At 47.7% G+C, this 13,793-nt stretch overlaps 2 protein-coding genes, 5 non-coding genes and 1 pseudogene across 7 annotated transcripts; 1 reads left to right on the top strand and 7 right to left on the bottom strand.

Annotated features, from left to right (window-relative positions):
- Positions 1-8,266: 8,266 nt before the first annotated feature.
- LOC123045991 (probable carboxylesterase 12) lies at positions 8,267-9,671 on the top strand. The gene has a single exon (XM_044469254.1). The coding sequence runs from the start codon at positions 8,290-8,292 to the stop codon at positions 9,469-9,471; it is 1,182 nt and encodes a 393-aa protein (XP_044325189.1). The 5' UTR covers positions 8,267-8,289; the 3' UTR covers positions 9,472-9,671.
- A 48-nt stretch (positions 9,672-9,719) lies between these two features.
- LOC123045992 (uncharacterized) lies at positions 9,720-13,522 on the bottom strand. Its single transcript, XM_044469255.1, has 4 exons — positions 13,325-13,522; positions 10,569-10,630; positions 10,146-10,204; positions 9,720-10,058 (listed from the first exon to the last, which is right to left on the bottom strand). The coding sequence occupies exons 1-4, from the start codon at positions 13,399-13,401 to the stop codon at positions 10,044-10,046; spliced, it is 213 nt and encodes a 70-aa protein (XP_044325190.1). The 5' UTR covers positions 13,402-13,522; the 3' UTR covers positions 9,720-10,043.
- LOC123047896 (uncharacterized) lies at positions 10,908-10,989 on the bottom strand (annotated as a pseudogene).
- LOC123047895 (small nucleolar RNA U31b) lies at positions 11,448-11,534 on the bottom strand. The gene has a single exon (XR_006423210.1). It is a non-coding gene; the product is annotated as a small nucleolar RNA U31b (small nucleolar RNA).
- On the bottom strand, positions 11,752-11,844 carry LOC123047825 (small nucleolar RNA snR60/Z15/Z230/Z193/J17). The gene has a single exon (XR_006423176.1). It is a non-coding gene; the product is annotated as a small nucleolar RNA snR60/Z15/Z230/Z193/J17 (small nucleolar RNA).
- Positions 12,281-12,364, bottom strand: LOC123047751 (small nucleolar RNA SNORD25). The gene has a single exon (XR_006423117.1). It is a non-coding gene; the product is annotated as a small nucleolar RNA SNORD25 (small nucleolar RNA).
- On the bottom strand, positions 12,484-12,571 carry LOC123047748 (small nucleolar RNA SNORD25). Its single transcript, XR_006423114.1, has one exon. It is a non-coding gene; the product is annotated as a small nucleolar RNA SNORD25 (small nucleolar RNA).
- LOC123047750 (small nucleolar RNA SNORD25) lies at positions 12,832-12,918 on the bottom strand. The gene has a single exon (XR_006423116.1). It is a non-coding gene; the product is annotated as a small nucleolar RNA SNORD25 (small nucleolar RNA).
- Positions 13,523-13,793: the final 271 nt, after the last annotated feature.

Here is a 13,793-nt window from a genome sequence, read left to right as displayed (position 1 = left end):
CACCTCGAAGCTGGTAAGCAACATGCAACCCCCCTCCTCCGTTAGGTCGTTTGTTAGGACGGTGTAGGATCGGTTGTGCCATTGCTGATCACACCATGGATGTCGCCTAGGTTGTGGACGAATAGATGAAACTTGTAGTTCAGGCAGCATCGCTGATAGCTTTGGTTCAGGCCTGGATCTAGTTGGTCCATAAGAGAGTTGTTCATCGGAACAAGCCTGTCAATCCAGGATCACGAGAGGATAGCGGAACTATATCTACAACTGCAAGGACACGGAGGCTCTGTGGATGCTTCGATGAAAAGAGCACCTTTCACCGGGCTTGTGCAAACGTTCAGGAGCAGGGGGCTGCTATAAGATAGCATCCACACCTCTGTGGAAGAGCAAGTTGTCATGTTCCTCCGTGTTGTAGGTCATAACCAAAGGTTTAAGGTGATCCACAACACGTTCATGAGATCAATGAATACCATTTCCAGGTATTTCAGGCATGTGTTGTATGCTGCTAGGGAGCTAGAGATGATCAGGTCACCAACTGGGCAAACTCCTAGCAAGATTCGCACTATCCCACGATGGTATTCTTATTTCAAGGTGAGCACTACTCCTAGTTCATGCCTTGATATGCTTGTATTGTTTTGTTATAGCCATAACACCCTCTCTTCATGCCATTTCAGAATTTGCATTGGAGAAATAGATGGTGCTCATGTCACTGCTAGAGTGTCGAGGTCACAATCTGCAGCATACATGGGGAGAAAGCAATGCACAAGCCAAAATGTTCTTGCTGCTATTGACTTTGATCGAAAGTTCACATATGTGCTAGCTAGCTCGGAAGGATGAGCACATGATGCTAATATTGTAAGTGACGGCATGAGTAGACCTGATGGCATCAAAATCCCCGATGGTAAGACCTAGGAGATGCTAGCTATGCATGTCAGCTAGGTGTTTTTCCACCCTTCAGGAAAACCGGGTATTATCTGAACGGGTTCTCTTGCAGGAACTATCTTAGGACTCCACATGAACTGCTTAATCTCAGACACTCCACCCTTAGAATTACAGTTGAGAGGGCATTTGGAACTCTAAAGAATAGGTTTAAGATCCCGGATCAGAAGCCATTCCACCCCTTACCCTGCCCAGGTTAAGCTTGTTCTTGCATGATGCATCCTTCATAACTGTATCCTACAATGGACTTATGATGAACTTGTGCTGGAGGAGGAAGATGTGACTTCTGATGATGTGGTCAGCACCGACCATGGTGTGGAGGCGTTTGACCATGAAGCCTGGAAGAACGGAAGAATGGAGCAGGCTCGGGTAATGTGAGATAGCAGAGGTCAAACAAGGATCTGAAGAAGAAGAAGGACTGCCATTTAGTTAGCATCGATGAACTTTCCCCTATGCAGCCATTTGGCTCTTAGTTCATTCCTAGTTAGGACTTAAGACAATGTTCAACCCATTTGTGTGGTAAGATCACCACTAGTGCGGAGTGGTGATCACACCATATGCCGTTTGCAACTAAACAACATGTAGTTTGTCTAACAACAGCGACGCGGGCAGTCAAACACCATGGTATAAAATGCTTCCTTGATGTAGGTAGCCTCAATGCAGGCAATCAAACTACATGCAAATGATGTAGTTTTTTTTCTACATTAGTTCAAACAGGCCCAACTGAAACAAGTATGCAAAATGCCCAAAAACAAATATGTCAACCAAACGTGTCATATGTGGATTTTGTCCTTCTTGCATGTATGGTCTGCTTCATTAAGTCTAACTTGGTGAGTAATTGGTTGCAAGCCTGGCTCCGAGGGATGCATGCAACCCAAACCATGCCCATGAAGAAGGTTGGGATGCATGCAACCCAAACCATGCCCATGAAGAAGGTTTTACTGCTGAGGCCAACTGACGTTTGCTTCCTGGGAAATCACAAAAGTTGTACTCCCTCCGTTTCTTTTTAGTCTGCACATAAGATTTTGTCAAAGTCAAACTTTGTAAACTTTGACCAACTTAGTAAAAATATATCAAGATTCAATGTAACACCCCAAAAATTTAACCATGATTTACTGATTAAAATTTTGCCTTGGTAAATTAAATTTTTATTTTCTAGATTTTTGTTTGATTCAGAACCCCTCTTTTCTCCTGAATTGTGAAGTTTTCACTCCAAGTAAAAACTTTTAAAATGTTGTTGGACTTGTATACCCTCTCAAGAAAACATTATTTTATCAGTGGATTTATTTGCATGATTATTTTCCCTAAGCTTTATTTCTTTTTAAAATGATTTTTCACCAGCTTTAGAGCCTCTTTTGCACTACAACCCTTTGATAAATTTATTTTGAAAACCCACCAAAATTTGGGGATGACATATGATGTCCCTAAATCACTTTTATGCAAAAAGATCTTTTAGCATTTGGAGATTTTGAGCTCTACACCAAGTTTTTAAATCTGGTCCAGATTGCACTTTTGCACTACAACCTATTTAAATATTTCTTTAAAACTTCCACCAAAATTAGAGGAGGTCAGTAGGAGTATATAATTCAACTTTGTGCAAAAACCCATTGATGTTCTTTGAAAAATTTGAGCAAACCATCCTCTTTTGCTCTCTGGTCCAGTTTGGCATTTTCTACTGCAACCCCATTTTACTTTGCTCTGTTGGCCATGAGTTTTTTCCTGATTATAGTCCTCCCTACCAAACCCTTAAGTTCAGGAGAGTGGACCCATTGGAGTATTTTTGGTCCATGAAACTATGGCCTTTAGTTTCTTCCCAGATTTGGTTTTCACAAAAGCTTGCACTAACAAGTTTTTGTTTTTGACAAACTAACCTTGCCACCCTCTTTCTCATCTAAAGAGACTAGGATCTGGAGATTTTGGCCACCCCAAGAGTTGCCTAGATGCCCTGGGCATTCTGTCAAGCACCTTGTGTGCATGGTCAGTTTTGACATAGTTTCTGGTTTGCACATTGGACTAGCTTGCTTTGCCTAACCAGCATGTCTAATTGCTCTACCATAGACTATAGCCCCAACCTGCTAAAGCTCATGTGATTTGGAGCCCTCTGGCATGCCTTGGCATTTTGCCGAAATTGCAGCGTGCGTGCTCTGGGCGCGCCCAGAGCGCACGTTTTGCATGCGCGCGCACCGAGCCGCCGCGTCTCACTGCCGCCTCCCTGCGACCGTTCTGGTCCCTTCCCACTCGCAGCCAACACGCCCGCCCCCTCCCTCGCCGCAGAGCCGTCCCTGGAGCCCCACAGCGCCGCCGTCAGGTCGGCCGTGGCAACTAGCGACCAGCCACAGCAGGCCCCTGCCCTGGACGGCGCCGCCCAAGCCATACGCGTGCGCCAGCTGCCCTCTGGAGCAGCTCGAGCTCATCTGCAAGCTCGTTTGCTAGCGCCCGTCGCCGCCACGTCGCCCTGCCTGCTACAGAACGGCGGTTCGCCGACGTCCTTATCCACCGCCGTCGGAACCGACCTAATCGCGCTATAAAAGGAACCCCCGAGCTCGTCCGACCCTCAGGCGACCTCCTACCATCCCACCAGTGCCCCCACAGCCAGCAAGCGACGGCGGAAAGCCTTCTTCCTCATCTCCGATCAATTCGATCGCCGCCGCACTCCGGTCCCGTTCGTCGCAATCAAGGCCTCCCCAGCCCATCCAGTGCCACCATCCTCTTCCCCTTGGTCTTGCAGAGCCGCCCAACCCCTCAGCCTCGACCGGGAACCACCGTAGCCCAAACCCCCAAATCCTCCCGAAGCCACCTCCGCAACGGAGCTCGCCGCCGGCGACTCCCTCTGTCCCCACCAGCCTTTCGACCATCGGGAGGACCGCCCTGGACTGGCGGATCCATCCCCACCCTCAGAACCCCGCGGGGAGCTGCCGTTCGCTGGCGTCGATCGCCGGAGCCTCGCCTCTGCTCGGACAGAGGAGGAGGGAGGCGGGGGCGACTGGTCAAACCTGACCAGTGGGCCCCATGGACCCACTGTCAGTGACCCAGCGCCGGTCCACGCTGGCGTAAGTGGAGGCGTAATCCCAGAGATTTTGAAGAAGAAGGCAACTTTCAAAAATGCAGCCCACTTGCATACTCTTGAAGGCAAGCATTCTGAACTCTGGCATAATATTTTTTTGTGTGTTGTTTGATACGATTACAACACCACCTTGACATGGGGCATTCGTTATTTTATGTGATGATACGATCATACGCATGAATGCATAATGAAGATTTCTTGCTGTTGGAAATGGTTATGCTTGTGATAGCTATCATCCTCGTGTGCCTTTCATACCTACCGGAAGGAAGCCGGGAAAGTCTCTGTCTTGGGTAGACACGAGCTTGTCCCTAGTTCCTCGTCGAGACGGTTGTGTCTGGTATGGCATGAAGGGGTATGATGAGTGGTGATTCTGTCTGTTGGTTGAAAATACATTTGTTATGCTAATCATGCAGGGAATACTTAAACCTCCTGAGTCGACTATAGATCGAGTCTTGTTCCAGTAACCCCCATACTTGTTTCGTACTACCACTTGTCCCTGCCGCAGGTAGGGTACAATTCAGTAAATTGTCAACCCCTTTCTTGGCACACACAGTACAGAGAGGCCATGGTGAAAGATACTGGCTGCATCCGGTAGGCAGGCCACCTGGTCCGGGGGCATGGGTGTTTCCGGTTGGGACCGAGAGGGGGCACCCCTTAGTAGCGCGCGGTATAAATTTGATCCCATGCTAATCGAGGTTGTAGCCTCCCCACTTAGAGTTTTGCTTGACAGGTGTCGTGGGTGATTCCAGACACCGGTAAGTTAAGCTGGTGTGTGCGGGTCAGGTGTGTTTTCAATTAAACGACCGTAAATGGAATTAGTCCCGATGGACTAAAGAAATCCGTTACTCGTGGGTAAAGAGTACACCCTCTGTAGATGTTATATCTATTCGAATAGCCGTGTCCATGGGTAAGGACTACAGTCTGGGATGGGTCAAGTGTCGGTCTTAGTGTCGGTCCTCGGAGGAGAAACTGCTAAACCAAAACATGGACCTTGACTTGTGACTTATGATGGTTATGATTATTATTATTATGGAGTAACCCTTTTTATTATTTGAATTATTGAGTATCTCTGGGACGGTTCTACCTCCTGGATATTCACTGTGATTATTTTCTTATAAGCCCTTTATGTGGTGTCGCTCAGACGCCCGACTGTGGCATGTTTGTTATTTATTTACTTTATAAGCCCTTTATGTGGTGTCGCTCAGACGCCCGACTGTAGCATGCTTGTTATTTATTTGCATTATAAGCCATTTATGTGGTGTCGCTCAGACGCCCGACTGTGGCATGCTTGTTATTTATTTACTTATGAGCCCTTTATGTGGTGTCGCTCAGACGCCCGACTGAGGCATGCTTTATGTTATTGTCCTTTCGAGGCATCGCTTCAGACACCCGATCAGTGCATTCTATTTCTATTTTCTAATTGCATAATCATGTTTTATATGAATAACTTGCTTACGTGCATCATGGATTTTATTTTATGACTGACGTTGTGATCATAGAATATTTCAGTGCATGATTTTCATTTGTTATGTTATACCCGTGTTCATAATGTTTGCGAGTACATTCAAAGTACTCACTGGCTTGTCCCTGACTATTGTCTTGGCCAGATTTCTTGCTTGAAGAGGAGCGTTGCGATGACAGCTCCGGAACCTAAGCAATGGGGATAGCAGCCTCGCGAAGATAGGAGTTAGCCTGGTCAGCTGTTCCTGTGGGAAATGGAGTCCCATGGCCACTGATGAACCACAAACCGCTTCCGCCATCAGCCACTATAAACCATTTCTTGTACTCATAGGCCAGAATGGTCTTGTACTACATATTTTGTATTTTACTTAGAATTTCTGTATCAAGTTGGTGCCTCATCAGCTAACAGTAATCCTGGGGCTGGTGAGCACAAGGACCGTTTTCTAGGAAATTGATATCCCGAAAATCCGGTCCTGACATTCAACCATGCCCATGAAGAAGGTTGGGATGTATGCAACCCAAACCATGCCCATGAAGAAGGTTTTACTGCTGAGGCCAACTGACGTTTGCTTTCCGGGAAATCACAAACATTGCAATTCCTCCGTTTCTTTTTAGTCTGCATATAAGATTTAGTCAAAATCAAACTTTGTTAACTTTGACTAAGTTTATAGAAAAATTATCAAGATTCGCAATATGAAATCAATATTGTTAGATGCATCATGAAATTAATTTTCATACCATATAGTAGTATCGTAGATGTTGATATTTTTTTTACAAAGTTGGTCAAACTTTACAAAGTTTGGCTTTGATCAATTTTTTTTCAAGTGTAATTTTGACCAAATCTTATATGTAGACAAAAAAAACAAGGAGCAAGGCATAAAAGCGAAAATCGCCGAATTCGGATTCCAAGAGAAGTGTGATCCCCCTATTCCGCGGCGTTGAGATTCTCTTCATGTCGCGGCGTTGAGATTCTCGAGCTTGCCGTTGCCGGCCAGTGCAACGCTGTCTGGAGCTGATGAGCTCCGCCCGGCCAAACTCTGGCAGCCTCTTCGATAATTTCCAACCACGAAAGATACGTGGCGGCCTCGCTCTCCGACCGGGACGCGAGGCTCTCTGACAAACACACGTAGCCTGTGGCATGAGCTGATTCACCGTCGGCACCAAGAAAAATACATTCAACTTTGTCGACCTAGTACTACTACTGTTCCTAATTAATTTCCTCAACGTCGCTGTGGCTGTGTATGGTATGGTATTGCTATGGTTCCCGTTTCCCTCGAGCTGCCGTCCCTGCCGGAGCTAGTCTAGCAAGGGCCGAAATCACTATTATGATCTTTTCAGCAATCTTTGCCACAAAATGAACTCGACATGAAAGTATTTCACGATCTGACTCTTTTAGCAACGCCACAGCCCGTGGCATTTCTTCTCCATATAGAAACGCCGAGATGTCTCGCGCTTCAGCTCCACATTCAAACGCCAAACTAGCTAGTGTTTTAGCTCCATATGGAAACGCCAAGTATGTTGGTGTTGCTGGCCGGGCCCAAACGCCAAAGGGCATGGCGTTTCTAGCTGACCACAATTCCTCACAACTCCTCGCATCCATGCCAGGCCATGACCACCTTCCCAAGCTCCGTCCTAAGCTCGTCCCATCCGAAATATGAGGATGGAAAGCTAGCACAAAATTCTAATTGATGCACGCGCTCCTGGCCGCATGAATGTTAGGCTAGACATAGCTAGCTTAGATACGTATACTTACATATCTATGTATTTGTATATCAGAAGGCTCACAGTTGTATATACCTGGATACCCGTTTGTATGCATATATTATATACATATGTATTCGAGTACTTGCGGCCGCCCGGCAAGCGCGTACGTATACATACACAAATATATATGTGCTTAATTAGCTACTCAACCATGCCTAATATGAATTGACTGATACAGATTTGAACTGGATACACACACGAGAACACGTCCAGAGCTGCGAGTCGAGGCTGAGGGACCGTTTGAACCACGGGTGGCTCGAGAGCTCGGCGACGGTGAGGCGCGTGGCTGGGTTGGGGTGGAGCAGGCGGCTCATGAGGCGGCGCGTCGGCGGGGACACCACTGGGGGAGCGTGTACTCGCGGCGGTGCGCCTTCCTGCACATCTGGATGTTGGAGTCGTCGAACGGCAGGCGGCCGGCGAGTAGGACGTAGAGGATGACGCCGCAGGAGCAGGCGTCGGGCTTGACGCCATCGTGGCCCTTGCGGCGGAGCACCTCGGGGGCGGCGAAGGCGGGCGTCCCACAGGTGGTGTGCAGGCGGCCGTCGTCGCGGTGGGACTCAGGTGGTGTGCAAACCTTGAGGTTGCCGTATGCTCGTCGCGGTGGGACATTCCGCTGCTTGACGTCGCGGTGGGTGACACCCCGCACGTGGCGGTAGATGATCGCGGAGACGAGCTGGAGGAAGACGCGGCGCGCGGCGTGCTCGGGAGGGCTGGCGGGAGTTTCAGCTAGAAACGCCATGAGCTTTGGCGTATGGGCCCAGCCAGCAACGCCGCCATGCTTGGCGTTTCCATATGGAGATAAAACGCTAGGTAGCTTGCGTTTGAATGTGGAGCTGAAGCGCGAGATACCTAGGCGTTTTTATATGGAGAAGAAACGCTACGGGCTGTGGCGTTGCTAAAAGGGTCAGATCGTGACTTTCATGTCGAGTTCATTTTGCGACAAAGATTGCTGAAAAGGTCAGAATAGTGATTTCGGCCTCTAGCGAGAGCAGTGTCGCATAAAAGGTTAGCTCGCTCGATCATCTTGGTACCCCTGCATCTGCCTCCGCCGCTGAGGTAATTTGCTCATGGCGGGGAGCATCTGGTCCGCGCTGTTGCTCCTGCTTAACATGGCGGGTGCGCTGCTCGCCCCCTCTGCCCGCGCTCCCCGGAGCCTGCCGGCCTCCGCCGATGACGACGGGGACGTCGACTTCTTCTTCTTCCCCTTCCTGGTGCGCTACAAGAGCGGACGCGTCCAGCGCTTCGTGGGCACGGACACCGTGCCGGCCTCCGTGGACCCCGCCACCGGCGTGGCCTCCAAGGACGTGGCCATCGACGCCGCCGCGGGGCTGGCCGTCCGCCTCTACCTGCCGAGCGTCGCCAACGGCACGGGGAGCGAGCGCGGCGACAGGCTGCCGCTGGTGGTGTTCTACCACGGCGGCGGGTTCGTCACGGAGTCTGCCTTCTCGCCGACGTACCAGCGGTACCTCAACGCGCTCGCGTCCAAGGCCGGGGCGCTCGTCGTGTCCGTGGACTACCACCTCTCGCCGGAGCACCCCCTCCCGGCGGCCTACGACGACGCGTGGGCGGTGCTGAGATGGGTGCTCAGGAGCGCGCGGTCCGGGGCGGAGCCCTGGCTGTCACGCTGCGCCGACCTGACGCGGCTGCTCCTGGTCGGCGACAGCGCCGGGGGCAACATCGCGCACAACATGGCGATGCGCGCCGGCAGGGAGGGCCTGGACGGCGGCGCGGCCATCCAGGGCATAGCGCTGCTGGACCCATACTTCTGGGGGAAGCGCCCGGTGCCGTCGGAGACGCGGGACCCGGAGGAGCGGCGGTTGAACGACCGTATATGGAGCTTCGTCTGCGCGGGGAGGTACGGCGCCGACGACCCGGTGGTCAACCCGGTGGCCATGGCGAGAGACGAGTGGCAGCGGCTGGGGTGCGCGCGCGTGCTGGTGACCGTGGCGGGGCTGGACGTGCTGAGCGCGAGGGGCCGCGCGTACGTGGAGGAGCTCAGGGCGAGCGGGTGGGGCGGCGAGGTGCGGCTGTACGAGACGCCCGGCGAGAACCACGTCTACTTTCTCTTGCAGCCGGACGGCGAGAAGGCGGCGAAGGAGATGGATGCGGTGGTGGCCTTCATCAACGGCGACCGGTCGCCCGGGGGCTCGAAGCCAGAGGATTCGGCCAAATACACAAATTTCTTGGGAACCTCTCTCGCAGAAGGACCGGAGAAGAACAACATAAAAAGGAAATCCAGTTGCAAGTAAAAATGTAACAAATTTAGGGAGCATTCATGGTTAAATTCTCATTGTGTTAATTCACGTTTGGATCTATCGTTCTGGCATTCCATTGTGTTAATCCAGTTTTTTTTTTTTATGTAAGGCACTCCGCATTGCTTTCACTGAACACTGGAGCGGTCGTATTATTATCCCTAAATGGCCTCTTTTTCAAACTTAAGCACACCAGTGGCTCCGGGGTCGCAAGAAGAACAAACGACAAATTGAGCGGCAAAATCTTTCCAGGTTATCGACGCAGCCAGAGTTATATAGATTTGCCAGCAAAGGGCATAACAACAGATCGACTGCGATGGTACATATTACTACCCATAAAACAACATTAAGCATAGAAATTTGCAAAACGGAGGTCCAGCCAAGGAGAGTCTCTCCTCTCAAATTACTTCCGTTGGGCAGGCTGCAGAAATGCAATAATGCACTGCGTCTAGTTCTCAATTTCTAAATAGAAAATAAGATGATTTAGATTCGGATTTTATACAATGGCCACTTGCGGATGGCATCCAGAACCAGGGCAAGAACAGAACTCGGAACGCGGATAGAAGGCATCACTGCTTGAAGCGCTGCAGCGAAAAAGATTTATTCAGTCCACTGGCATTTCAAACAAGAACTACAACAACGGACCACGTAAAAGGTTTGGTTTAACTCACATCATCGGGTCCACGAGCATCCTTAAATTGCTCCGATATCTCCTCCCTCGCTTGCTTAGCTGAAGATATAGAAGCAAAAGTTGTCAGCTTTTTAGCACAAATAAGGCAATTAAAATTGAAACCTTAGTTTCAAATAATGTGATAAACAATGAAACACAAATGCGCATAAAAGTTATCTTCATACTGTATAGCATCTTCATAACAGGAAATAAACTGGACTCAATACATAAACTGCAAGCGTCGTAGGATGAAGATATATGACACATTTCCTACCGCAAACAAAATGATTTTACATATAGATCACTACAAAAATCAGTGATGCTAACGTTCAGACAAGATATTCTCAAACCAATAATCACCGAAATTGGTTAATCATTAAATGAGCGACACTCAAGCATTAAGAAATCAGTATAGTGACGCTACCTTTAGATGAGAGTTCCTCTAAAGTCCTGTTGGTCCTCACAGCAAACCTCTGGAAGGCACGGCTGCACAGTAAAAATAAACATCTTGCTCAGAACAAACAGCACCAACGCAAGTAAAAACAGAAACTAATGGATATCAAGGGAAACACATGCTGTCTAAACAAAGCAGTTAATAATGCTCCCCGGTGGTTACTCGACATCAGGGTAAATATAACAAGATGACACAAGAAAAACTCGACAAGCTCCGCCTCATCCAAAACATAGGAAACAAACTCAGATACCAGCTCATCGACATAAATCAACCACTATTTTAAAAGAAATATCAAAAAAATCATTTGCAAAGTCAGATTCAGAAGTCAATCAGCACAGATCCACTCGAAGCGGACCCTAAGACTGGGGCGACATATGAAATCATCATCCTCTTGGATATTCATTGCTGACACTAAGGCATGTTTAGTAGAATGGTTATGAGCATCAGAAGTTTAAGGCAGTTTAGCCAAATGAATAATTGGCTAAGTGCCACAGCTCGCATGAATTTGTTCACATACGTAGATATCAGCAACGTGCAAGAGAGTGATATCTAAACAAAGCAGATTAAAAAACATCTTACTCAGAAAGAACAGCGACAAGGCAGGTAAAACAGAAAAAACAGAAATCAAGAACAACGGAAACTGTGGTATCTTAACAAAGCAGATAAAAATATTTCAAAAGGCTGCAAGAGTATGGTTCCTGAACATCAGAGTAAAATTTAACAAGACAGCACAAGAAAAACTCAACAAGCTCTGCCTCATCCAAAGCACAGGGCACAAACTCACACCCGCTAATGAGGAGCTAAGGCAATCATAATTTTAAAATCAAATATCAAAACAATTCATTTACAGAGTCAGATTCAGAAGTAAGTCAATCAGCACAGATCCACCAAAGCGGACACTAAGAATGGGGCGACAAATATGAAATCATCATCCTCTTGGAAATTCATTGCTGACATCAAATCATCATTATAGGCATCAGAAGTAGAAGGCAACTCAGCCAAAATGATCCTTGGCAAGGTGGCATAGCTCACATGGATTTGCTCACATAGCAATAGCATGCTCCCTGCAGTTTCCTTTATCAAATTAAAATAATTTAACTTGCTAGGTTATGGTTCCTCAAATGCAATTTTAATCAAAATTAAACAGGCAGACAAAGGTCGTCAGCTAGGAGCGAAAGACTATTTTGTTCAACTAAGCACAGTTTGGTCATCTCAACTATGCATTTGTAATCATCACCCGAGCTTGCAGACCATAAAAGGAACTACAAAAACAAACAGAGTTCGACCTCATTGATAATTATGCTTTCTAAATGAAGAGTTGAGACATATGCTTGTCTATTAGTTTAGGTTAATCATCGGCCAAACAAACAAGAAATGGGCAAACCAAGAAGATAATGTGATAGGAGGACTCAGAATTTGGGTAGTTGCAAGGCAAACAAATGCCACTTATGACAAATGAGACCAAATATCAATCTTAACATCATCCATGGCAATTCTGACAATTTTCTTGGAACAGTGGCAAAAAAAAAAGTGTTCCTTCTCCAGAAAAGAGGTGCAGTCAAGGTCGTCAGATAGGAGCAAAATACTATTTTTTGTTCAAATAAGGGGGCAACAAAACCATAAATATACGTCAGGCAAAAATTAAGACATAATATACCAAAAACCTAGTGCAAATGCTCCATGTACACACAGTCCCTTAGACGTTCTTTGAATCGTGAGATCATTCCTGCAAGAATCATTACTGGTCTGCTAGAACTAATTGTTCTCATGAAAAATCAAATTGATTACCAGCTCATATAATCGTCAAACAAGAGAAAGGACACAAACACATATAGGGCAAACAGGGAATGAAGCACAACACACAAATGTAATGCGAATGTTGAATAACAACTCAGTCCCTTAGATGTTCTTTGAACTGTGCAATCATTTCCGCAAGAATCATTACAGGTCTGTAAGAACTCATCACTGTTGCCACGAATACATCATTTCAATCAAACCATCAAACAAAACGAGCCTACCAAAGAAAATAGCTATGACAACAGAATTCAGATGACACCTCAACTCGACCCCTTTGATTTACTTCAAACTAGGGGAACCTATCTAGAGGAATCATCACAGGTCTATGATGGCCATTCCATATGAAGCAAACAAATTTGTAAAAAAACAAAATTGAACATGCAAGAAACTTGTGATACAGAGTGTATGTATGTTTTGCCTCTTGAGAAATCTATGTGCCGACTCGGTCCCTTAGATGTTCTTTGAATCAAGCGATCATGCTTGCAAGAATCATTACAGGTCTGCAAAGGCTCATGACCGTCGCGGGCGACTTGTTGGATTTGGGGGATTCTACACCAAAGTAAAAAAAAAATGGCCTTTTTCCTAATAATGATTTAAACTCAAATCCCAAAAATACAAACAGACCGCACGCATACTAGAACAAATCAATACCAGTAGCACGTATGCAAGAGCCGTGCTGCACCCTGCGTCATGGCAAACCCTACGAGGGCACATGAAATGGCAAGCCCGCGATACAACGAGATGATGTGGCTTCAAGGGAGCGAGCCCGCTGGGAACCGACCGGAGAGCCGATCCTCCCAAGGACCAGATGACGAAGCGCTACCAATCCGAATGGTATCAATCAAACCAAATCAAGGACGGAACCCTCGCGAGAAGACGACGGGTAGATCTAACCTAAGTTCCAGGGAGAGGGGGGGAGGCAAGCATACTTGTTGGCGAGGCCCTCGACGAGGAACTCGTTGACGACGTAGCTCAGCGCCCTGCTGAAGATGCCGCCGCCGGCCATGGCGAAATGGTGGAGCGCGGAAACTTCGCGAAGGGGGCGGAGGCAGGCGACTGGTCAATTGGAACGGCGTTGTGATGCGACACTAGTAAGAATGGCAGTTTTAACCACATACCATCCATGCCCTCCGGTACCTCGCCCATTTCGCAGGTGGTTGAACCAGGCCTGGCCATCTGGGCCGTGCTACGCGGGCCGGGCCAAAAGAACGTGTGCAAGGGCTATATATCATGAAGAAAGTATACTTTTTCCCCTCAAATCTGCCTCAATGGATCAAATCCCCCCTGAACTCCAAAACCGGATAAATCACCCCCTGAACTTTATAAAACCGGATAAATTTCACCCCTGAGCGGTCTTGGAAAGAATTGAAGGTGGTTTTCTTATTAAGGATGCTGACT

Source organism: Triticum aestivum, chromosome 2B (assembly GCF_018294505.1).
Source record: "Triticum aestivum cultivar Chinese Spring chromosome 2B, IWGSC CS RefSeq v2.1, whole genome shotgun sequence".
Lineage (NCBI taxonomy): Eukaryota > Viridiplantae > Streptophyta > Magnoliopsida > Poales > Poaceae > Triticum > Triticum aestivum.
This window is presented reverse-complemented; position numbering and strand designations above follow the sequence as displayed.